Source organism: Zeus faber (genome assembly GCF_960531495.2).
Source record: "Zeus faber genome assembly, chromosome: 9".
In the NCBI taxonomy this organism is placed as follows: domain Eukaryota; kingdom Metazoa; phylum Chordata; class Actinopteri; order Zeiformes; family Zeidae; genus Zeus; species Zeus faber.
The window spans coordinates 24,539,849-24,564,031 of record NC_137197.1 but is presented as its reverse complement, the minus strand read 5'-3'; the positions used below and the strand labels follow the sequence as shown (position 1 = coordinate 24,564,031).

Sequence of the window (24,183 nt, the reverse complement as noted above, 5' to 3'; positions counted from 1 at the left end):
CGGAAGATTGAGCGGTTTCCCCGGCTCCTCCCTGGTAGCGTGCTCATGTGTCCTTGAGCAAGACAACTGAACCCCCTAACTGCTCCCCAGGCACCGCTATATGCAGCCCACTGCTCATAGATACGTCAGTTACTAGGATGAGATTCATCTTGTTGCCTCAGTATTTGTACTCTGTGCAATGACCATTAGTTTCATTTATGCTAATTATTCATATATATACACAGTAAACTCTGTGTGTATGTGTGTGTGTGTGTGTGTTGTGTGTGTGTGTGTGTGTGTGTGTGTGTGTGTGTGTGTGTGTGTGTGTGTGTGTGCTTGTGCGCGTGTGTGCGTGTGTGTTTCTACTTACCACCTCAATGTGGTAGAGGACAGCGGACACCTCCTGAACCCTCTTCACCACCTTCTCTGGGTCCTCCGAGTCCTCAGCTTTGCCCGACATCTCCTTGTACAGAGACATCTGCCAGCGCATGGCGGGGTCCTCCACCTGGTTCACATACAGGGCTATACTGTGGGGTCTGAGGCACAATCCCCCCCTCCACACCACCCTAAAAAGACGGGGTATACTCCAAATGATGAAGGAACTTAATTGAAAAGACCCACCAGTGGTTTTGTCAGTGTTGCTGACAATCTGTCATGTTATCCAACTTATTTGAATGCACACGGTTCCAAAACTGAAACGTAGGAAATGTAAACCTTGTAGCTTTAAAATCTTGAAACACAAACCAAGCCTCACTAACCTTTCCCTGCATATGCAGGTTGTTCTGCAAGAATTCTCTCACTTCCTCATCAGTGTCTTTCTGCGGGGAAGAGAAGGCATAAAACAGCTTTAATCAGCTGGTTGTTTTTTCTTCTCAGATACCTTGTCGATATGAAGTGCGTTCAAATTGTGTGTGATGCGTGACCAAACCCTAAAAATCCAGTCTAATTAACTTTTACAGGAGACATTTTAACATCTGGAAAAGTTTGTTTCAAAAATAATAAGCAATTTGAGCACGCAGATTTTCGAATATCTTTTTAGAGATTGGAATGCAAACAAAGATGAATAAGCCATTAGAAGCCAAACGAGTGTTTTTCTCCGTTTTGTCTGGGTGGCTCAGCCCACAGTACCAGAGAGTATCTGATCTTGGCCAGGTTGATGAGCTCCTGGTCGGCGGGGGAGCACATGTTGAGGCCGATGGGGAGCATCTTCTTCAGCGCCGCCACGATGAGTGAGGTCTGCACCGAGTAGCGATCCCCCCGCCGCTTCTTCTTGGTACGCTCCTGCTCCGAGCCCCCCGACTGCAACCAGAGCAGAGCAAGGTCAGACGGACCGGTTGATCCTAGCCGCTTGACAAGACCTCGGGTGTAATTCACACTCCGAATGGGAGGTAAATATCCCCTTAAGATAAGTAGATGAAAGAATAATTTTAAGTCGGCTTGAGATCAGCTATTGAATTGTCAAGCTTCTATCATGTAGCGGGATAATACAAACAAAATCAGACGGCAAAACATTTAAAAGGGCAGTATCAGGGTCAAACTGGGTTTTTTTTACTTTGAAACCCGTTCACCAGTTTACTAGTCGTAGCACACACATTTCACATTTCATCCCTGACCATTTTCTCATGCTGGCTCACATTTTCAGTTTTTTCTCATATTGACGACAGCTATATTCAACACACAATGTGAAACCTACCTGAAAATGTTCTTCTGGTTCCGCCGACAACTGCGGTAAGTTACTCTATTTTGTATTTCTAAATTCCATTGCTTTAACAATGGCCCAAGAGATCATTTTAAGAATTTTTCCAAAAAGTCACAATATTACAAATAATATAAATAATAAAAAACAATATTATAATATAAATGTAGGCTGTCATGAGGGAAATGGCCGGCGGCAAAATGTAAAATGTGCGTTGACTAGTAAAACTCAAGTCGACACCCATCTTTTCCAAACCAAACAGAACTCCAGCTACAGCAGCTTCTCCGTCCAAAGGCGAGCCTCCACCCGTCCAAAATGCAGCCTGCGTGTTGCGTCGTTTCGGGTGCCTCCTCCGCCGCCTCAGCAGTGGAAGCGATACGCAATGCAGCCGTACTGTTAGTAGCGCGGGAGGCGGATGGGACGCGACCCATCGCTTGCACAGCACACAGAACCATCGGAACCATCAGAACCATCGCCCTGGAGCGCTCCTCCGCCTGCGGCACACTCCTGTCCCAAGCCTCCAACGCACATTACTGACTGTTGCCTGGCCTCACAGCAACCTCTCTACCGTGGTGTGTGTGTGTGTGTGTGTGTGTGTGTGTGTGTGTGTGGGGAAAAAAAAAAAGTGTAAAGCCGCTTGCACTAAATCTAAGTCTTTTTACTTTGTGTGTGTGTGAATGGGGGGGGGTTCTGGGTGTGATGTGGGAACCGCTTTGCGGACAAAGTTGTTGTAACGGTCAGGTAACAGACGCAAACCGCAAACCACAGTAATGCCATCTAACAGCCGAGGAGAGAAGGTTCCCTTTATCACTTTCTGCACGAACCATCAAACCAAACAGTGATTGGATGTTCAGCGCCGGGAATCACGGTACTTTGTCAATTCATTAGGAATGGAGGCGCCGCTGAAGTTAGTAACCGTCGAGCCGACTACCTAGTAGGTCAGACAAGCTCCGGGCAAACCCGGCTGTGCGACCGGTGGAGTGAGTGGATCAAGTGGATCTAGTGGCGACCGCAGCAGGGGATGGCTTGTGTTTGGGATGTGTTACGTGATTATCATAACGTTACGTGAAAAGCCAACAGGGTTAGAAAGACCGAAGGAAAGAAAGAAAGAAAGAAAGAAAGAAAGAAAGAAAGAAAGAGAGAGAGACAGAGAGAGAGAGAGAGAGAGGAGCAATTCAAAGTTCACCAGGCTCAGGAACCACAGCTGAAAGAAATCTGAGCATTAAACTACAAAGTACAAACACACGTCGCAGTCACACAGAGTCCAGAACGGGTCCAGCGTGGACCTCCAGGGCCACAAACGGAAGCGGGGCGATGGAGCTCGGCTGCGGCCGACACTTCCAGATTGTGGGTGAAGACGGAGGTTTCTGACGGAGCTGTACAGCCGAGCTCCATGACGCTCCTCGGGTCACGACAGTCCACAAGCCTCCAGACACACACGCACGCACGCACGCACGCACGCACGCACGCACACACGCGCGCACGCACACACACGCGCACACACACACACACACACACACACACACACACACACGCGCGCACACACACGAGCGCACACGCACACATTCATTCTGACCGCTTATTATTTCTGCAGTACAATCAGAGAAGCTTCCACTTAGAGACAACATTCTTATGTCTGTAAGCCGTTCTACAGGAGTGATTTTGAACCATATGCAGCTGAGCGCTGGTACCGTGCACGTTTGGATTCCAGTTGAACCACAGGCGGCTCACTGTGCCGTTCAGCTGGAATACAGACCTGCCCACCCTCGGCACATGATAGGTCACAACTGTTCAGCGGTTCAAAATCAATGTTATCACCACAAGAACATAAGAAGTAACCACTACTGATATATTGAATGTAATCGTGCTTGTTTGTGCGTGTGTGCGTGTGTGTGTGTGTGCATGTTGGTGTGTGTATCCTCCCTAAGACTCGGGGTGCCATGCGAACAGCACAGCGCTCTCGTGCACAAACACAGTCTAACCTCTCCGTCTCCGGCCTAGTGGCCCCGCGTCCACAACCCCCGACACAGGATATGGGGAGAGAAAAGAGTTAGGAACACTCCTGCTGCCGCTTAAAAGACCCTACGGCTAACTGCGTCGCATGCCACCCGACTGCTCCTCACAACCTGAAAATCGATGACATGTAGAGGGTTAGAGCGGGGAAGGCACCGCAAAAAAGAAACAATGGTTTAGTCTCGGATCGCTTCGGGCCCGAGTTCGGCCTCGGGACTTCCCCTGAAGCGCGGGAAGATCTTTTGCTTCGGTATTGTCGGTATTGTGAGAAAGTTATCAATCTATCTAGTGATGGAAGTTATCTGTGAATTATGCAGAATTAGTCAACTTTTCAACTGCTTGTTCTATGGTCGATCAAAGGCAGAAGGTTTTAAAGCAGCGTTATGCGTGTGCGTGAACTCCTACCTTGCTCATCTTGCTCTTACTGTCCGCCGTGAGGAAGGACATGTTGTTGATCTCGTTCATCACCACGAAATTCTGCTCCTCCCTCTTGAAGTTCTGTGGCCGAGGGACAGAGACAGGGAACCGACTGAGGAGGGGCGGACGCTTTCGCGGGCCTGCGACTTGGCAGCCGTCCGCAAGGGAGCGAGGGGTCGGGGGGGAACCCGTGAGGCACTCACGTGAGACTTGGACCAGAAGATGAAGACCTCCCCCACCATCCTGAAGAGCTCCTCGGCGTCCGAGTCCGGGCAGGTCAGCCACCGCGCCCTGGATGACGGCAAAGGACGGCGGCAGACAAAGCGTACGATGACAACCACCTCTGGACCACGGTGCGTTAGTGCGGCTGCGGCCGCCGCGATCGCTGTGCGTCAGAACAGACCCGCTACCTGTTGTTGTCCACGTAGCGGATGAGCAGGGGGTAGAGGGCGTACAGGTCCCTGCACAGCACCGCAAACTCATCCCTGATGGTGCCGTCCTCGCTGTCCACCTCCGACTTGCCCTCCATGCGCAGCTGCTCCTCCTCCGCCACCACCTTCCCCGAGCGCTTCTTCAGCTTCTCCATGGTGGGGATGAAGTGGGACTTGAGCATCTCCGGCATGGCCCGGCTCACGATGGGCTGGGCGAACACTAGACATGCACATCGCAGGGAGCACGTGAAAAAAGCACATTTGTGAGTGAACGTCAGTGTCATAAAATACCATTGTGCTCAGCTCTTGGCGTGCGCTCTGTAACAGCCATTTCAGGGTTTTGGCTCTGACCTTCCATATCGGGGCTCTAGACCTGTTGAGCTCAGTGGAGCTTAACAGAACATTTTCTGCATGCAGTGAAAATGTCTTATTTCCTTTTTTTCCTTTTTCCTTACTTCTGGACACTTTGGTACCGAAAACAGTCTTGGGATTGTATAAATTGTTGGCTGATGTGGCTACAAAGCTGAGACTCTTGGGAGTCCAAAGAGCCCAATTTCATTCATGTGTGACGAAATAACGCCTCGTAGTAACCATTTGAATACGATGACAGAATTTTTTAAAACTTGAACTTACTATATAAAATGACCTATTGTGACCTCTAGGATAATCACAGCCTCATGAAACTCAAGACCCAGAATCTAGACAGCTAGAACATTCGGAAAATGTATGGTACGTCCAGGCTCATTGAGGATTAGTGGGTTTTTCTGAGCCATTTTCAGGAAATTGCGCTCGTCATCCATTTGTCAAAATCGCCAAAATCGCACAAATCTCCTATTTTTTAAGGTTATTGATACTGCATCCCAGCATTACGTTTTCAAATGAGTTTTTCAAGGTCATGAGGTCTTCAGGTGGCCTTTTGGGGGGATTTTTGACATTTTTCCCCATTCTTGAGTGGTCAAAAATGGCTGGAAATTGTACCGAAGCTGTGTAATTAAGTTGTGATAAAAAATATTAATATTTTTTTATCAGGCGCAATTAAAAATATAATGTTTATTATCGTTTAATTGATCAAAAAGATTGACATAGAGTGTCAATAGATAGTGCAAGGCACTTGAATGTGGCACCAACTGCTGACCTGCCAACCTCTTCATCCAGGAGGCTTCGTCGATACCCAGGTTGTTCACTACAATCTTCATGATGCTGCCCAGCAGCTGGTTGAGCTGCTCGGAGGTGACGGAGGTGCAGATCTGGCCCTCCTGCTCGGGGAAGTTCTCCAGCCCCCTCTCCCACCAGCGGGGCAGGTAGTTGCAGAGCATGGGCAGCGTGATCTCAATCACGTGGGGCATCTCGGTGTAGCGCGCTCCAGACTCGCTCAGGTCACTGATCTCCTTCATCAGGATCTCCAGCTCTGGGATGTCAGGGCAGAGCTCCTCCACCTGGTTGGGGAGACCCAGAACTGAGGGCAGAGGGAGGGAGAGGATGGAAGAGTTCAAGTTGAAGTTGAAGTTCAAGTTGAAGTTCAAGTTGAAGTTGAAGTTCAAGTTCAAGAGATTATTTGTCATATACATATACATACGGTCAAACATATATGCAGTGAAATGTCATGACACCCGGTGACTACGCACAATAAGCTCTATAAGCTTTAAAAATACAAAAATATACCAAAATGTGCGTAATCGACACAAGGTGAAGGAGGAGCAGATCAAATAGATGGCTGAAACTAAAAAAAAACATTATTTGTTTTGTAAAATGCATTTTTTTTTTTGAACTTTTTATTATTATTGCCTATTTGTTCGGATGTGTGCTGCTGTATGTCTTGTCAGGCTGACAAAGGCTTGTGCTCTAAAATGTTGAACTAAATAGAGTCACTGTGAGTACCAGGAGGACTGTACTCCTTTTTGTGGTTAAAAATTAATATTGCCCTTGGTCTAAACCCCATAGGTGTGTGTTTTATTTTTTTCAAATCCTTATCATGCTGAACATCCACCAGGGCGCAATAAGATAAGCTGAGGAATGCGAAAAGCACGCCTAAACTCACTGGATCGCTCCCTGGGGGTCTTGGTGGTGTAGACGGAAAAGCTGTTGAACTCATTAAGGGAAGGCTCCAGGAAGGCCACTGGCATCGCAGCTGCTAAATGAGCCAAACACTCGCCGAGCGCTGGTCGCTGTCTGGAAAAAAATTTATATCACCGAAAAATCTATTCACACAAACACAATAAAGTACAGGTCATTAAATCTGTAGAGTAGGACTTTTTATTTTAGGGCTTTTAACTTCAGAACTCCCTAAATTCACCAGGCATTTATATAATTTCTCCATGTTGGTCAATATATAAACATGGTTGGAACCTACCACAATGGCAAATGCACCCAGACATAAACAAATAGTAATCCATAGTTCACTTTATCCATAGTCCATACATTCAAAATACATTCATAGAAAACAATGAAACTAATACATAAACTAATATGCATATACATACACTGATCGGCCACAACACTAAAACCACCTGCCTAATATTGTGAAAGCCTCCGCTCGTGCCGCTAAAACAGTGACACTGACCCAAGGTGTCCTGTGGTATCCGGCACCAAGACGTAAGCAGCAGATCCTTTAAGTCCTGTAATACCGTTTTCACACCAAAATTAGTGGGTTTTTAAACCCGGGTCAAGCCGCTAAAAATAGGCGATTGACACCATTCCCATTGCCAGGAGGAATGCCATTTTTCTCTGGTGGTTCACATTCGATGGCACGACCACAGCGGAAAAGGGGACTGTAAAACTTGGGGGGAAAAGTATTTTGAGCCATCCAAAAGAATCGGATTATTCATGAACGACCCAACACTACAGTAGAAGCATGTCGCCGGGGAACACCCGCGCTCAGATACTCCATGCTGCCAGGGAGGGGGGACCGGCGGGGAGCGTAGGGGTTCTCCGCTGCGGTCCCCCCGGTGCGATCCCAACACTTACAAAATTTCACAGTCCCCCATGTTGAAAAAAGTCAATAACTTCTGGTTTTAGATTCTAAATGGGATATGAAATGATGGAATGATACACATGTTTTCCTGTCTATTCATGCCCCAGTGTCCAGAACTTCAACGCGCTTGGCATCGCGCGGGTAAAGGGTCCAAAATTGGCGGGTGTCCTGTTCACATCAGAGCCGATCGGAGGTGGAAAACCGGGGTCTATACATCTAGTCATTTGACCTGGAACTAAGACCCGGGTTTTCCTTTATCCCTGGTGACAAATGTCAATTGTTAGCGGGTGTTACCAGGTTTTTGGTGTAATGGGAAAGGGGTATAAATTGCGAGGTGGAGCAGCCATGGATCGGGTTTGTTGTTCCAGCACATCCCACAGATGCTTGATCGGATTGAGATCTGGAGAATTTGGAGGCCAAGTCAACACCTCAAAATCTTTGTTATGTTCCTCAAAACATTCCTGAGCCATTTTTGCAGTGTGGCAGGGCACATTATGCGGTGGACAGGGGTCAGCATGGGCACTCTGACCGGTCTGTGGCTACACAGTCCCATACGCAGTAAGCTACGATGCACTGTGTGTTCTGAAACCTTTCTATCGGAGCAGCATTAACTTTTTCAGCAATTTGTGCTATTGTTGCTTTTCTGTGCGATCGGACCAGGCGGGCTGGACTTGGCTCCCCACACAAATCAATGAGCCTTTGGAGCCCATGACCCTGTTGCCGGTTCACCTGTTGTTCTTCTTTGAACCACTTTTGGTCGGTACTGACCACTGCATACCGGGCACACCCCACAAGACCTGTCGTTTTGGAGATGCTCTGACCCAGTCGTCTAGCATCACAATTTGGTCCTTGTCAAAGTGCCTCAGATCCTTACGCTTGCCCATTTTTCCTGCTTCCAACACGTCAACTTCAAGAACTGACTGTTTACGTGCTGCCTAATATATCCCACCCCTTGACAGGTGCCACTGGAATGAGATGATCAATGTTATTCCCTTCACCTGTCAGTGGTTTTAATGTTGTGGCTGATGGGTGTATACATTTACATAACTACACGGGTGGATGTACTCACTTCTCAGCATGTGGGGTCTTGACAGTCCCCAGAGAGTAGATGCTGCACATGATGCGGTAGCAGGAGATCTGCAAGTCGTCCACTGAGGGCACAGCAAGCGACCACAGCAGTGTTAGACCGTCAATAGCTTGCATCCCTTAGTTAATGAAGAGCAACGCCTAACAGTGAACCATCCAATCAGGAGACAGGAAGTGTTTACTCACAGATGACATCATCTCCAAACTGGTGCTGGGCGATGTGGTCGAACAGGGTGGTGAGGACGGGCAGCAGGGCGATGGTGGTGTAGTTGATGTTCTGGGAAACACCCTTGACCTGGTTGCGGTCATATACACACACACAATGAGGAGCATATAAACATAAAGTACACAGGGTACATAAAGTGCATAAGTACCTGTATGGGCTCCCTCCACACACTAGCACCACTCCAGAGGTGAAAAGAAACACAGAGCACATTTTCACCTATAACTGTACTTTATTGAGAATGATTACCATTGAGAAATTATGCTTTCACTTGAGTTATTTTCTGACACAGTATTTTATTTTGCGAATTGCAATTTTACAGAGAAAAAGTGAAAGAGATGAGATGAGATGGATATTTTAACGTCAATCTTTATCCAAGCAAACTTGAAGATATCACTGTAATATTTTAAAATAATTTTAATTCCAGAACCAATCAAAGCGAAATATATGTTATGCTTATATCTACAATCTGCAGTTTGCATATATAAAAAATATGAATGTTATTTTTAATTTAAAAAAAGTTTTCTTTACTTTATTTATCCCTCTGGGGGAAATGAGTTCTCTTCATTTGACGCATCTTAGTATGTGACGTATCTGGGAGCAGTGGGCTGCCACATAGCTGCTCAAGGACAATTCAGCATTCTATCCTATGTTACCCAATTAAACCGGCCAAAAAAAGTAACTCAAAAGGCATTCAATTGAGTAGTGTCTTTGTAAACAAAATTATCTCCTGTTACTGAAGTCATTTTCCTGATGACAACTTTTCGTTTTTTTCAAGTAATGTATCGCTGCACTAGAAGTACTCTAACTTGAGAAAAGATTTCCCGTCGTATTTTCTCCACTGAACACATCCACAGAAACACACACACATACACACATACACACACACACACACACACACACACACACACACGCACGCATGCACACACACACACACACACACACACACACACACACACACACACACACACACACACAAGTCTGGTCCAGACCTGGTTGCGACTGGACACTTTGCCCAGTTTGAGGTTCTCAACCATCTTCTCAATGTCATCGGCGGCACTCTCAAAGAACTGTCGCAGGCCGGCCTTGACGATCTCTGGGCCTGATTTCATCACAGTCCTTGGGGAGGGGAGAGGAGAGGGGAAAGGGCCTTTTTAGATCGCACAATAAGAAAGAAAAACAGTAACTACTCTATTGTCATTGGGTGCTCGGAAGAAAGGCTGAGAGGGAACTGGGGTTAATTAACAAAGCACTGTATTATCATATCTCTTCTAAATAACACGTGCGTGATCGTAACCTGGCATCCAAAGATCTTGAGAGGATGTGCAGACAGTTAACCACCGCACCGGCATCCGTTCCTAGAGAAAGCACAAACAGGACACACCATCACAGTTGAATCCGGAGACGTTCAAATTTATTGGAAGCAAATCATCCATTACACACTAGTAGTCAATTATAGTTAATCCGTATCAAGGGGACCTGAGCAAAAAATAATAAAAACACAAACCAAACGAAAAACAACATCGTTAAAAATTTAAACTATTTATTGCCACGGACTCGCAGAAATCAGTTGGTTGGATTAAGCGAAACCAAAAGAGTCTGTATGTTATAGCTGCTTGTAAGCGTAATAGTTGATAAGTTGTTTGGCAGAGTCCCAAGGCAGGGGTTTGTTGCGGCCCGAGGAGAAAGGCTGAGGGGCCGCTAATCAAAAAAGCAACGAGCCTCATAAGGAAGCCCCTCCTCCCACAACTGCTGTGGATTTAAGATGAGTCAAGTGGCTGCGAGTGAGCCTCTGAGTGCTGACCGTCAGTCATGAGTGTGAGTTAAGCTAAGATTCAACCTATGGGGTGTGCTGAGCACTGAATCGAGCATGTGTATCCGCGCGCTCTTTGCCCTCCGTCGTGCATTGCCCGCTCCTGCAATGAATCGCGTGACGTTGGATGAGGAGGCACAGCATAAAAAGCAGACCGGGCCCCGGATCAGCCCGCTCAGAATACAACACACAGCGATGAAGTACGACACAGAGTCATCTGCGAAAGCTCGACACGGTCACAAACACTCATCGGCCGTCTCTACGCCGTGCGAGTGAGAGTCACAACTCGCCTGAGATTTGCAAAGCCTGGAAAAACAAAAGGAGACCATTGGATCCACCGCCCACCAGGCTGCAGAAAACACCAAAGCCGAGCAGAAGCAAAGCGTTCGGAAAAGGGACAGTGTTAGGATGGCACCCAGAGGACGGGAGGGGGTGGAGGAGGAGGTGGAGGAGGAGGAGGAGGAGGAGGAGTGGAGGATTCAGGCATTACACAGATATATTTAGTTTCTGATTAGTACGGGAACAGGAAGCCACGGTCAGAAAGAGTAAGACAGAGGGGGGAAGAGGGACTGAAATGGTGAGAAAGCAAAATGCCACGATGCAGGTTCCTTACCAAAAAGAGAAACTCTGTGTCTCACCAAAGCAGCCAATTTACAGAAGATACTGACGCAGGGAGGGAAAAGGGGTCACCAGAGCAAAGAAAAAGGGGGGAAGGGGTGGAGAATAAGGGGGGGGGGGGGTCAAGGGAAGTAAGAAATAAGGATATGGCATAAGATAGTTGACAAGGGAAAATATGTAGGATATGGGGAAAAACAAGCATAAGAAGAGGAGGGACAGACACTGTCACACGCAGAGTATATCCAGTTTCACAGTTGAAAGGTAAATTATGAAGAGAACAATCGATTGATTGGAACAGGCGGATTTTGGTGCATTCTGGTGCATAATCTACCTGGCAATCATCTCCTTCTCCTTGTTGGAGGAATGCCCTCCACTGCCCAGCACCTTGGCTGGGGTGGAGAGGAAGTACAGGCAGTGGTTCTTGAAGTACTGGTTTATCAGCGGCAGGAGGATCTGTAATCCACAAGCAGAGGTTAAAACATCGAAGGTCGGAGGGGCAGTCTTGTTAAAACCAGCAACATTGGCTTTCACTTATGTCACTTTTGACGGTGCGCCTACATTACCCTGCCCTTGGCCAAGCAAAATCTAATTTGGGTCATTGCTCCCGCAATATGACTGGCTCCACACATCATGAAAAGCCAATTGGTTAAGAGCAACTCCCAGCATGCAATTTACACGGCAGTAAACAGTTAGCGTGAAAACAGGGCGATACTACTAGGACTGGGATTCAATAAAGAGGCTGTGTCTACTTTTATAGGTCATGGAAGCCCTTTCAAATCACTCCACCGTGTAGACGGGGTCCGCCCTGCTAAATGTCCTTGGGCAAGCCCCAGGGTAACCAGGGCAACTCCCACGGTGTGAAGAAGTTCGTTTGGCACCTCACCTTGGCAAAGAATTTAATCTCTTGTTCATGTGGAGATTTCTCCACCCTGCCACTGCTAACGACGGCCTCTGTTAGAGAAAAAGAGAAAGAGGAATAAAGAATATGTGAGCCCTAACCCCAACAGAACAAAGGCCCTGAATTACAGGAAGACTTTTAAAGGCCACCGTACCAAGATGGGCAATGAACTCCTGGGCGATGTCCATCCATTTGAGAAGCTTCTGGAGGAATCCGTAAGCGAATCGCTTTTCAATGGAAGAGATGTCCTGCTCCATATCCTTCATACCCCTGTTTAAAAGGAAAGGAGGAAAACAAAATATGGAATCATGATATAAAATGCACTACAGTCACACAACATACGTTACAAGCCTGGCTGGCTGTGACTGTGACGGAACCTCTAGAACGACGGTTCTCAACTGGTCCTGCCTCAGCATCCACATGGCACAACGGAAACGTACCCGTGACCACGTTTTGGATCTAAAACGTTTAAGTGTCTTCCAAAGCTTCAGTCCGAACTTGTGGCTGAGAAGGCAAACCTGGTTTCTGGCTGCGGGGGACCTGAATGTACCTTGTCACGGCATATCCGTTGAGCTGGAGGAATTTGAGCAGGTCCTGGGCCTTCTCCCTGTCCCTGGCCTTCTCCTTGGCCGTCAGGGTGTCGTAGGGCACCAGCAGGGGGTGAGTGCCTCCACCTGGAGGAGAGCACACGGTTTATTTTCCCAATTTACAGCTGAGAACGACAGTAATAACTATACAATAACTCCCAAGCGAGAGAGACAAAAATGTCTGACAAACGATGGGAAAGAAAAAAACTCTCACCCTTCGCCTGTAGCTCCATCTTCTTCTTGCGACCCCAGGTGTTATGGTAATTCTCAGCCAGCTGCTCTGCCATAGACTGAGGGGACACAAAAACACGTCACATTGACTGTCCGGCACCAGGGAGATGGCTGCCCAGCTCTTGAGCTTATTTGGGAGAAAGATTCTGCCCACCTGGAGCTCTCTGGAGAGGGACATCGCCGTGATATCCACCGGCTGAGGATTGTAGCCGTGGCTTGGGTCATAGGTGGCCTGCAGACAGACAGACATTCCCATTATATAAAGAGTTAGGATGCGTTGCTCAATCACGCAGCTCACCTTCACCTGGGTCTCATCTGTGGACAAGTGAACACAGGGGTTGAATCATTTTAACATGTAAATGTAATGAAGATTTTTAAATGACATCCAACCCTGCTGCATACAGCAAGTTGTGCCTCCTCCTCGTTTCATCTCAACAATGTAAGTAGAAGAATAAGAATTAACTAATAAAATAGTAAAAACATTAGTGAAATATTAAGGAGAGTCGTATACATAATAACACAAAAATGCTAAATATCAAGCACTGCAGTGTGTACAATTATTATTATAATTTTTTTATCAAGAACAAAATATATAAAAAAGGAATAAAATTGGAAGGTAGTCTAAAAGGTGGAAACTGTACCTGAGCAGTTTGGGAGATCTTGCGCGTGGCGACTTTCTTCTCGACCTCTACCTCTCCATCCCTGGCCTTCTCCAGGGTCCACTCCCAGGCCAGCATGGCTTTGACGGACTCCTTGATGGGCCAGCGATAGATCTCCTTGTCCTGCGAGGCGAAGAGAAAACACGACGGGGGTAATTTTGAAAGAGGAAACACAAAGCGGACACAGCCTCGCCAAGCCATCGAGCCCATCCAAGTGCACGGGAAACTAAATTGAAACTGCTGAACCATCAACATGACCACACAGTGTTGCTTGTACCACGTGTGTGTGTGCATGTTTGTCTGCGTTGGTTTGTTTGGGCGGGTGCCTTAAAAGTGAATTCCAAACTTCAGACAAACAAACAGATCGATGGTGAAATTACCTTTTCAGAGAAGGTCTTGTACGGCCGAAGCATAGGATGGGTTTTGCCGTTGTCGTCCAAGACTTCCCCGTAAGTCCAGTTGTTCTGAATCTGAAACACAGACGGTTTGATGAGAATCGCTGAGCAGCGCTGAGGATACAAGATCGTCAACAAGGAGGAATAAATGTTCATCAAACGACAGCCTGCCCCTCGCAACGGACCTTCTCGAATGCCCACTTGTCATGAGTGTGCTCGGCGTACTTATTGATGAGGCTGTCCAGTCTCTCCGGGATGATGGTGCTGGGAATCAATAAAGAGCAATGTAATATCCTGCCAAGTATAAACACTGCAAACTGCTGACAGAAATGGATCGCAGCATAGAAACTTAAGGGGTACGTACATCGGTGTCAGTAGTTCCACTATCTACTTTAAATATAATAATAATATTTTAGTTCTATTTTCCGTTCACATGAAATAGCAAACATTGCAATGTCGCCACGTCAAGCTGGCCCTCTATTGTTCACAGTATTCTCAGTAATTTCCCATCTATGAAAGTACCGGTAAGGTACTTTAGTAAAGTGTAACCAACTTTTTTTTTTTTAACACTTTCCTTTAGTGAGAATCAGTTCAGATTCTTATAACCCCCATTCGCTGCTCAGTCCTCACTTGGTGGTCTCCACTGGTTTGGGATCGAAGTTGCCCTCGGCGTCCACAGAAGCCTTCTTCTCGGCGTGGGACGAGTAGCTGGCGTCCACGTAGTCGGGGGGGATCGCTCCTGCGATGGCGCAGATGCAGGGCATGGCGATCTTGAAAAGCTCTGCGTCAAATTTCTAGATTTCGGGGGTGGGGGGGGGGTTGTGAGGTCAGATTCTCCAGATGCCGGCACACACACTTTCCACGGGACACGAGAGAGAGAGACAGAGAGAGGGCGAGAGAGAGAGAGAGAAAGAGACAGAGAGAGAGTGAGAGACAGAGGAGAAGCGCTTCACCTTGTGGGCAAGAGACTCAACGATGCCCCAGAAGAGTTTCCGGGAGAGGTGCAGCTCCTCCTCGGAGGTCACCCCAAAGTTAGCCCAGCCGTTCGGGAGGCAGTAGTACTTCCAGCAGCGCTCATAGTGATTGGTCAAAAGCTGAACCAGTCGGGAGAAAAAGAAGGTCCATTAATCTCTCTGACAAAATGCTTACCTTGTGGGGATATTTGCATAGGAAGCAGTCGAATACGGTGAAATACCTTCAGAGGCATCTTGGCATACTCATTGAGGATTGGAACATCAAATACCAGCCTCCTGAGCAAATGCTGAAGCATAGAGGGTCGAAGGTTCCTGGGAATGTGTGGATTAGAGTCAAGTTTAGTTTATTGTAGGGATAAGGCCTCACCGGTTAGTGTTAATGAAATGGTTATTATGTGCTAATTGGACTGATTGCCTAAAAATCCTGAGTTTGTCATTGCTTTCTATTCTTTGAAATAGCGTATGCAGTTAATATATTAACTGCATCTAAAGTTATTTAAAAAGGACGGCACTGTATTCATACAGGTCACAAATTAATAGGGAATTATGGGGTATTAAGGGTTTTATGGGTCAGCGTAGGTCCGAGAGGCTCGCAGAGGAGCCGACGCGCACACCTCAACCAACAAGCTGATTGGTTGAATTGTCCAAACTCCTGTCGGGAGGCGGGTTCGAAACGGAAAGAAGAAAGGAGCGAAGAGTGTCTGCGGATGAGGTTCAAAAACACATTTCTATTTGCATATCCGTGTCGCTGACGTTTCCAAACAACAAAAAAATGTATATATTTCTTCTATGTTTTACTCTACCATTGGAGTTCACTAAATGTGACACTGTCCCTCAGTGGACACGTTAACGTGATACACAAAATCCTTAAAGGGATAAAAGAAAACAGCCGCGCCAACGTCCCCGAAAGACCCCCGCGCATGTTCGCTTACGTGCAGACGGAGAAGCGTAATCCTAAAACGACGCGTTGCCTTAGCTTTTGAGTGAGCGGCGGACAGAGCTGTGACTGACTTGCAGAGGGACATCAGGCACTCCTCAATGACGTCCCTCTGAGCCTTGGTCAGGGCTCGGCCGCGGGACAGGCGATAGATGGTGTGAAGCATGGAGTCGATCATGATGGCGCGGTGGTCCGTTCCGGCAAACAACGGGGCACACTTGGTGAGGAGAGGCAACACCGCTGAGCACAGGTAGCGGTTCAGCGCCAAGGCCATCTCTGTGGTGCTGAAGGCCACCTGGAAGCAGGGCGCGAAGGTGGAAGCTTAATTCAAACGTACTTTTTTTACCTTCACTGATACTTTTCAAATTGAAATAAATAGATTGGGGATGGACGCGGGTTAAGCTGGTCGTAGGATAACAATAAGTGTAATTACAGTAGGTACACAGACACAGAGTCGCTTTCTTTCTTAGGGTGCTGACAATTCAACTGGATTTCTCCCGGACCAGTATGCATCATGATACAAAGAGATTTTTCCCAGGTTTTCATAAAAAAAATAACTTTAATAGGTTTGCATAAAAACTACATTTAGGGTCTAGTGTAATGATAATGATGGGTACCATCGCTAAATGTTTTTATCTTATTCCTACCATTCTGGTTTTCTTTTACTATCATCATAGGTCTAGTCTGTGTTGAGCAGCATTCACAGAGATTAATATATAGTTGTTTTTGCCACTGTGTCTTTGGCTACTCACAGTGTCCAGCGAGGCTGCAGCCCTCATGTCAGGCAGGAAGCCGACCTCCAGCACATGGAGCAGGAAGTCCTGGTTCTCGATCCCGTAGACTCTGTCGAGGAACAGAACCATGGAGGCCTTGTGGTCCGGCACAAAGCTGGCCGACATCTTGGGCTCAATTATGTGTCCATCTGGAGTTGTCAAAACATGTAAAAATAAAATGACATGGTTTGAGATGGCCTTGGCTCGGACAATGCCAGAAATTTGTTTTCCCTTAAATAATTAAAAATAATTATGTAAAATATCTGTTTCCCCATTTGACCAAACCTTTGCCGTAGGCTGGAATCTGCACGGAGAGGCTGATGACTCCCACAAGGTCCTCAATGGGTACTAGAGACCTCAGGATGGCTCTGATCCTCAGCGCTTCACCCTTGCCAGCTTGGATCAGCTGCAGACATGCAAATTCAAGGCACGGGAGACTGAGAGGCTGCCTTGTCCTCCCCCCGGAACTGTGCAATGTTTAACAATCTCCTACGGCTCCAGGGGCTCAAGAGAAATCAATGCTGTGGAAAGCTGGTTTACTCACATGCATCTCTGGGGCGCAGCGGCCCAACAGATCGATGAGGGCGGAGTAGAATGACATGATGGCGTTTCCCAGGTGCACGCGGCTCTCCTCATGTTGCTCCTCGCCGCCAAACCTGTCGGCCAACATCAGTCGTGTATCATGAAAAAAATAGCCTGGCTGTCACAGTGGCACAGTTGTGGCACTGTGACAGCTGAGACACACAGTTTGTCATAAGTTTTGCATATAGTGCCATTTTATATGGTGTTTGTTTTACTACAGTTGATGATTATCTCGCACCGATACCACATGATTAACAACAACACGTAAAGGGACTTCACACAGATCCTGGTGTGACCGGGGTCTTATGGAGTTTTCAGGCCGGTAGCGAAGGTTCACTCACATAAAGCGTCTGTCTTTCTTCACGGTGGGCCCGTCCCGAGCGGGGTCCTCAGAGATCTTGATGGCCTCCTCGATGGCAGCCAGCAGGCCGTTGCCCCCCTCACCCCTCAGGGCCGGGCCGAAGCACTCCGGACGACGAATCAGCAGTCGCACCACCACGTTGGCGTTCTCCTCCACGCTCTCGCCTGTGAAGGGAAACAACACGCATCACCAATGGCAACCACCGCTCGTACAGCGGAACGCAGAGCCAGGTATCAATTTAATTCGTTGTTCCAGGAGGGCTGACCGTTGACAAAGACAGCGAAGCGGAGGAAGTCCAGGTATCGCTCTCCTCCACAGGGGTTCCAGCTGATGTCGGGGTATCCCTTAGACAGAAGCATGGGACACATCTGCAGCCCACAGCCCGCAAGGTACGTCACCACCTACGGTACATAAACAATGACGAAAGGTCAGCAATGGTGGGTTAAAACGTTCTTCCTCACAGCTCAAGTTCAGATTCCATTTCTTATACTTTTTTGTATTTTTCCAATGTTTCTCACCATCTCCAGGTCTTGCTCTTGCAGTGCCAAGGCCAGCTCGTTGTTGTCGATGCAGGAGGCGGCAGCCACGTCTAGAGGGGTGGAACCGCGCATGCCTGCAAAAAAGAAAGGGACAATGTTGAGTTTCGCAAACCCCCACATGGTATTTTGTTGATAAGTTTCTGTGAGCTTTTCTGTGGTTGTGTCTTCATGCGATTTGGCTCAAGCATATTGAAAACAAATTTTTATTTCTTTCCATCGTTTAATTACCGCGACAGTGTGTAAACCAGTCTGTCTGTTAGTTAGTAAGCGTGACAAGACACTGACCAAGGCCGATGCCACTGTTCTGCAACAGGTAGCTGAGATGGTCGAACATGGAGCGTTGATTCTGACGACTAATTCGGCAGAAGTAGCACAGGAACCGACAGCAGTTGGTTACCATTTGGGGGAATCGTATTTCCTAGACAGGGGGAATATCATTGTTTAACACCTTCACACACCTCCTGGAGGTGTACTTCCTTTGTGTTTGAATTGGATAGATGAGACAGGTGAACTCAGATACCTTAGAGTCTCCTCCTCCACCCAACACGTTGACCATCACCTCCATGACGGTCTCATGCATCCCCAGGGCTCTCATTAGATTTGGGTGCTGATAGAACACCTTGTTGTTCATGATATTGCTGTGAAGACAAACACAACAGCAATCAATATACAAACTCAATGTGGAACTAGAATGAGAATTGATTTTATTCACCGTTTGCATTAGATGCAAAATTGGTCAAAAACATATAGTTTTTCTTCCTCTCATGTTCTCCATTTTGACATTTTGTCACTGCTAAATCTCACCACAATTCCAAAATATTGACAACACATTCAGAACGGATCTAAATGACGCCCATGACCACCTCCGAACACTGACCCGATGCTCTGGATCATAAGCCGCTCTTCCTCTGGGCCCATCTGGACAATGAGAAGCGAACGGATCTGGCCCAGGCACTCCAGCAGGTCCATGGTGTCCTGGACTGACACGCGGTTGATAGCGTAGGCTTTGGGCAAGACCCGGATCAGCTCCCCAAGTCCATCATACTGTCTGTGTAGCAGGCTGAACATCAGGCGCACTAGCTCTGGGTTCTGGATGAATGACTCCTGGGCCCAGTGGATCATTGTGTGCGATATCAGCTCCTGGAGGGTGCCTTCACGGTGAAGGGGATGCACTGGTTAGACACGTCCACCATAGTGTACTGCATGAGAATTCAGTCCTAAAAAGCCAATGAGCATTGCAATGTGATGGGCGTGGCAATCAGCCATCCGTCATTTTCTCATTCCTGTGCAGGGCGATGGGGAGCCTATCCTAGGTTACTACAGGTGGTGGCACCCGTCCATCAAAAAATCAAACACAGCCTTCACACCTACGGGCAATTTAGGGTCCAATACTGTAAGTCTAACCTGCATTTCTCTGGCGGTTGAAGGAAAAGGAAACTGGAACACAGGTGAAGCTCATGCAAATGTGGGCATTTGCACATTATAAAGCAACAGCAGTACCCACTGCTCCACCCTGCCACCCGGGTTTTAGCAACGCCTACAGAAAAAATACTTTCATCTTCAGCCACATAGGCCAGGTTGCTGGCAAAGAGGTGTATCGCTTATCGTTCACTCTTACTGGGTTTGACCTCCTCTTCAGCCTCTGGGTCCTCATCTTCCTTCTTCTTACGGAAGGTTTTGACCTTCTCCACCAGGCTGAGGAGTCTTCCTCTGAGCGAGGTGTCCACCTCCTCTTCCTCTGCCTCCTCCTCAATGTGGATACCTACACGCAAGACAGAATCGAAGAGTAAGTTCACAAGCACAGTAACTGGATTTGCATCACAGGAAAAAAGCATGTTTACAACATCATCATTATTAAATGAAACAAGGTAGCTAGGAGGAATAGCAGAATTGAGCATCAGTAGCAATTTCAGACCTTAACAAATATCAAATATGTGTTTAGGAGCAACAACTCTCTAATATCTATTTTGCGGGTCATTGTGCTCATTTCATAAATAAATAATTGTTTACATGATTACAATACATTTTCATTAATTTTACTCTGCAGGTACAGGTTTATTAAATGTCAGAGTAATTGTAATTATGTGTTTGCATACTTTTTGTACTGACACACTTTTTTTTAAAATTATTGAGATATAATTCATGAATAATATGAGGAACATGACTTAAAAGCCAAAAAGGAGGGCATTTAAAGAAGTCTTTACCGCAGTGAAGCAGAAGGTCATTGTGGAACTCTGCTAAGGTGTCTCTGACCTCCTCGGGTACTGGGCAGTCCTCCTCCTCTGGACAATGCTTAAAGTTGGTCAGCAAAATAACCTTGAAGTTGATAAAGGAGAAACAAAAAAAACATTTTTACTTTATTTTTTATTGGCCCAGATCTCCGATCTGATCTGGGCCGGAGCTACTGAGACAACTGCTCCCGATCCATAAAACAGATCTGGCACGGCTTCAATTTGCAAATTGGCCGAAAACCGGCACAGATCCCGAAAACAATTTGAAAAAGGGCCAGACCATGGCTATATCTGTTCTGAATGACTCCAGTCCAGACCTACAGGCATGTAATGATCGTCTGGACTAAAGAAGAGCCAGACTCCGATCTCAGTGCATGGGCAGAGGACAGACCTGCCCTGGATCTGAGGCATATACTCAGCTTGACATACGCTTTAAATTCCTTTGAACTGTATGTTCTGTAACTTCATAAAGTTCACATCACTTGCCCATAGTGGAAATTCAGAATTAAAACCCAAGTTAAAACTCCCCAGAACATACTGTACATATAAGGGGTAGCTTGGGGCCACAGGGCAGCTTGCCGTACCTGGTCGTGGGGCGGCGAGCGGAACTCGCGGGTCTTGCGTGCGGTTTCGGCAGCGCTCATGGTGAAGGCTCTCATCAGCTCGTTGTAGCGCACGCGCTGGTTGCTCTGGATCTCGTTGATGAACTCATCCGAGAAGGCCAGGATGCCCTCCACCCGGTGCCTGAGCTCGCAGTCGCAGAAATATTGGAGCAGCGTGCACATCTGGAGGGTGAGAAAAAAAAGATGAATTGTGACTGTACAGCTTTATAGATAAAACAGCAGGTTGTTTTTTATTCATTTTATTACAAAATGATTCTTCAATCATCAATGATATGTGTATGCAGAGTATACGTATATGCATAGTGTAAAACAGCAGCAGCCGGTGTGGTGCTAATGTGAGACCTGCAGCTTGACAGATTCCGGCAGCTTCATCTGCAGCAAGCCCTCTTCCAGACCCTCCTCTTCCTCTTTCGCCTCCTCTGCGCCCGCTTCCGCCTTCTCCTTCTCCTCCTCTTTGTTCTCTCCATCCACTTTTCCTCCACTGGCCTCCCCTTCCTTCTTCTGCTCTCCATCTCTGTCCTCCTCCGCCTCCCCCTCCTCCCTGTCGCCTCGTCCCTCTTTGTCCTTCGCCCCCTCCTCGTCCTCCTCGCCCACCCCTTCGTCCTCCAGCTCCTCCTTCTCCTCTTTCTCCTTGGCTTCCTTGCCCCCCTCTTTGGCCGCCCCCCCATCGTCGGCCTTCTCTGCCTCCCCCTCCTTCTTGGCGCTGAAGACGTTGGGGTCGATCATCTTGAGGATGTGCATGGTGTCCTCGTCGTTGAAGATGCCCATGATGAGCAGCGTGCTAATGAGCTTCAGGATGGGGACGAAGTGGAACTCCACGCTGCCGCCCACCGGGTCACGCATGGCCTGGCTGCCGTCCAGCACCGCCTCCGTCAGCATGCTGATGGCCTTGGTCTTCAGCTCCTGGGATCGTGGAGAATGGGTACATGGATTTGTACGGCACTCTTCCGTGAATTGCACTTCGATCATCTGTCTCTGAGACTTTAAAACCTCTTTTTTTATCTGTTTTCAGATTTCAATTTTATTTTTTGCCTTAACGACGCAAGAGGGAGCGGGTTCAAGTCCCGCTGTGTTAAATTGTGTAGGTAACAGTCCTACTGAGTAACTAGTTTGGTTTGACTTATTTATGAGTCCTTTGAGTCCCAACGACTCAAAAGATAGGTGCACTGGGACAAGTCCTGTCTCGTAGTGTTTTTAGGCATGTTTTAAATTGAGTTTTTATGAGACCTTTTTATGTTAGCTAGCTTTTCATTTTCAGATTTTTGTTGTTTTTCACTAATATAATGCCTGTTATGCATTTTATGTCACTTTCGAATTGCCCTTGTGTATAAAACGTGCCGTTCAAATAAACTTGCCGTGCCTTTTCTAGTGGCCACTTCAACGACTTCACCCTCTTCAGCCCGCTCATACCCTCATTTGGCAAAGTCAGCGATGCGGTGTGACACCCAGCTCGTCGGGAGCAGTTCGAGGGTTACGTGTCTTGCTAAAAGGACCACCGAACACTCTTTGCCAAAGGGGGCCGAGGAATCGAAGCCTGAACCCTCCAAAATGTGATTAAATGTATATTTAACTTTTCTTCTGACAAAACAGTACTGTCTAAAATCTATCTTTTTGATATATCCAGTTCACACACAGATAGACAAAGTAAAAAACGAAAAGAAACATGAACCCTGGATATTGTTACCTGTAGAGGGAACACGGGACTCAGGGTGTATAAGTCAGGGTCCATGCCCACGAAGTTGATGGATGAGAAGTGCAGCTTGGGCCTCAAGCAGGTCGTGAGGCCGACTCCGGGCAGAGAGTGGGCCTTCTCCTCGTCAGGGTAGAGCTTGATACTGAGGGTCTCGTCCGACATGGGCACGATGAACTCCCTGTTGGTGCCCAAGCGTGCCCGCTTGGCGGACTCCAGGTGGATGCTGATGAGCAGGTCAAAGTATCCACTGCGGAGCGGGCCGGGGAGGTAGGTGTTCTCGATGGCATAGAAGAGCTGGGACTCGTCCACGTGGCTGCAGAGCGCGTGCGCCACGCGGTTGTTTCCCAGCGCGCACACAGCGCAGTAGAGCATGAGCGTGTGGTAGTGGAACTGCATCAGGTCCTGAAGCTCTGACAGCTCGAGGATGTCAATGCACCTTGAGAGGGAAAAGCAAAGCAATCCATTCCAGATTCATGTGTAGAGTGAAACATAACATGTAGGGAACACAGCTGGCGCGCCCGGCTGGAGAGAAATACATGTACATGTTTCATCCATTAATACACAAAAACACATTGCTATAGGTATACAATACCTGTATGTATATTAATCTGTTCTCTTTTCAGAAAGCTGCTAGAAATGTGACAGAATCCATTGTCCTCTCACCTGTTCTCCTCAGGGATGTGCAGGGCCATCATGATGAGCGGTTCCACACACTCCACCATCCAGCCCAGGCGCTCGCTGACCCGGCCCACCTGCGGGTTGAGGAAGTGGTTGGGCATTCGGCTCCAGATGACGGGGGTCAGCATCTGGACGTCCAGCCTGGGAGGACACTGGGGCACCGGGTTCTTATGCTCACTGCGGAACATGGCCGCCGAGATGGGCATGATGTTCTGGTGAGGGGGAGGCAGATGGGGGGTTAAAGAGAAAAGGGAAAAAGATATCGGAATATCTGAACAATCAAAGAAGCGCTGCACAGATGGCCTCCGACCCGCAGATTTTGGTGACTGGTCCCGGACCAAGTTCAACTTCTTTGAACAACTTCTTTTGTTGTGGGTATTTTGGGATATTTAAAGGCCTTGAGTCATGAATAGCTGTGGCTGGCGGCCGGTGAAGCAGTGTACAGCCTCGTAACACAGTGTTTTGCAAAGTTTGAGGACGTGACAGGCTGCATCTTGTACAGTCTGATCAGGTATAATATGTACACTAAATACTGCTGTATAACTTAATACTATGTACTTACTATACCAAGTCCCATCACACCACCTGTCATGCACACAATGTCAGGTAAAGACCAGCAAAACCTGTGGAGACCTAAAGAAAAATTCCAGTATATTTTTTTAAATCAAGCCTTTGATCATTTGGAGTCAACCCAAGTGAATGGAATTAAAATCTTCCTTTAAAGGAGGTTGAATTCTTGAGACAGACGTGTACATGATGACTTTTATAGATTCTA

At 47.4% G+C, this 24,183-nt stretch overlaps 1 protein-coding gene across 1 annotated transcript in view; it reads right to left on the bottom strand.

The window, feature by feature from the left end:
* Positions 1-24,183, bottom strand: part of ryr1b (ryanodine receptor 1b (skeletal)) — a 90,774-nt gene that overhangs the window by 25,146 nt on the left and 41,445 nt on the right. The window contains exons 34-75 of the mRNA XM_080006723.1: positions 23,394-23,620; positions 22,722-23,166; positions 21,380-21,940; positions 20,999-21,199; positions 20,388-20,499; positions 19,802-19,945; positions 19,061-19,334; positions 18,704-18,821; positions 18,469-18,601; positions 18,163-18,257; positions 17,910-18,045; positions 17,625-17,808; positions 17,246-17,357; positions 16,987-17,107; positions 16,681-16,850; positions 16,003-16,223; positions 15,213-15,303; positions 14,971-15,111; positions 14,648-14,811; positions 14,203-14,281; positions 14,003-14,092; positions 13,605-13,745; positions 13,118-13,195; positions 12,947-13,022; positions 12,696-12,819; positions 12,300-12,415; positions 12,131-12,198; positions 11,579-11,700; positions 11,243-11,292; positions 10,114-10,174; positions 9,809-9,935; positions 8,780-8,888; positions 8,577-8,658; positions 6,575-6,705; positions 5,672-5,992; positions 4,516-4,756; positions 4,309-4,396; positions 4,094-4,186; positions 3,658-3,672; positions 1,108-1,278; positions 738-797; positions 350-484 (exon numbers count right to left, since the gene is read on the bottom strand). Coding sequence (XP_079862849.1) covers positions 350-484; positions 738-797; positions 1,108-1,278; positions 3,658-3,672; positions 4,094-4,186; positions 4,309-4,396; positions 4,516-4,756; positions 5,672-5,992; positions 6,575-6,705; positions 8,577-8,658; positions 8,780-8,888; positions 9,809-9,935; positions 10,114-10,174; positions 11,243-11,292; positions 11,579-11,700; positions 12,131-12,198; positions 12,300-12,415; positions 12,696-12,819; positions 12,947-13,022; positions 13,118-13,195; positions 13,605-13,745; positions 14,003-14,092; positions 14,203-14,281; positions 14,648-14,811; positions 14,971-15,111; positions 15,213-15,303; positions 16,003-16,223; positions 16,681-16,850; positions 16,987-17,107; positions 17,246-17,357; positions 17,625-17,808; positions 17,910-18,045; positions 18,163-18,257; positions 18,469-18,601; positions 18,704-18,821; positions 19,061-19,334; positions 19,802-19,945; positions 20,388-20,499; positions 20,999-21,199; positions 21,380-21,940; positions 22,722-23,166; positions 23,394-23,620 — 6,228 coding nt within the window. The remainder of the gene's footprint in view (positions 1-349; positions 485-737; positions 798-1,107; positions 1,279-3,657; positions 3,673-4,093; positions 4,187-4,308; positions 4,397-4,515; positions 4,757-5,671; positions 5,993-6,574; positions 6,706-8,576; positions 8,659-8,779; positions 8,889-9,808; positions 9,936-10,113; positions 10,175-11,242; positions 11,293-11,578; positions 11,701-12,130; positions 12,199-12,299; positions 12,416-12,695; positions 12,820-12,946; positions 13,023-13,117; positions 13,196-13,604; positions 13,746-14,002; positions 14,093-14,202; positions 14,282-14,647; positions 14,812-14,970; positions 15,112-15,212; positions 15,304-16,002; positions 16,224-16,680; positions 16,851-16,986; positions 17,108-17,245; positions 17,358-17,624; positions 17,809-17,909; positions 18,046-18,162; positions 18,258-18,468; positions 18,602-18,703; positions 18,822-19,060; positions 19,335-19,801; positions 19,946-20,387; positions 20,500-20,998; positions 21,200-21,379; positions 21,941-22,721; positions 23,167-23,393; positions 23,621-24,183) is intronic.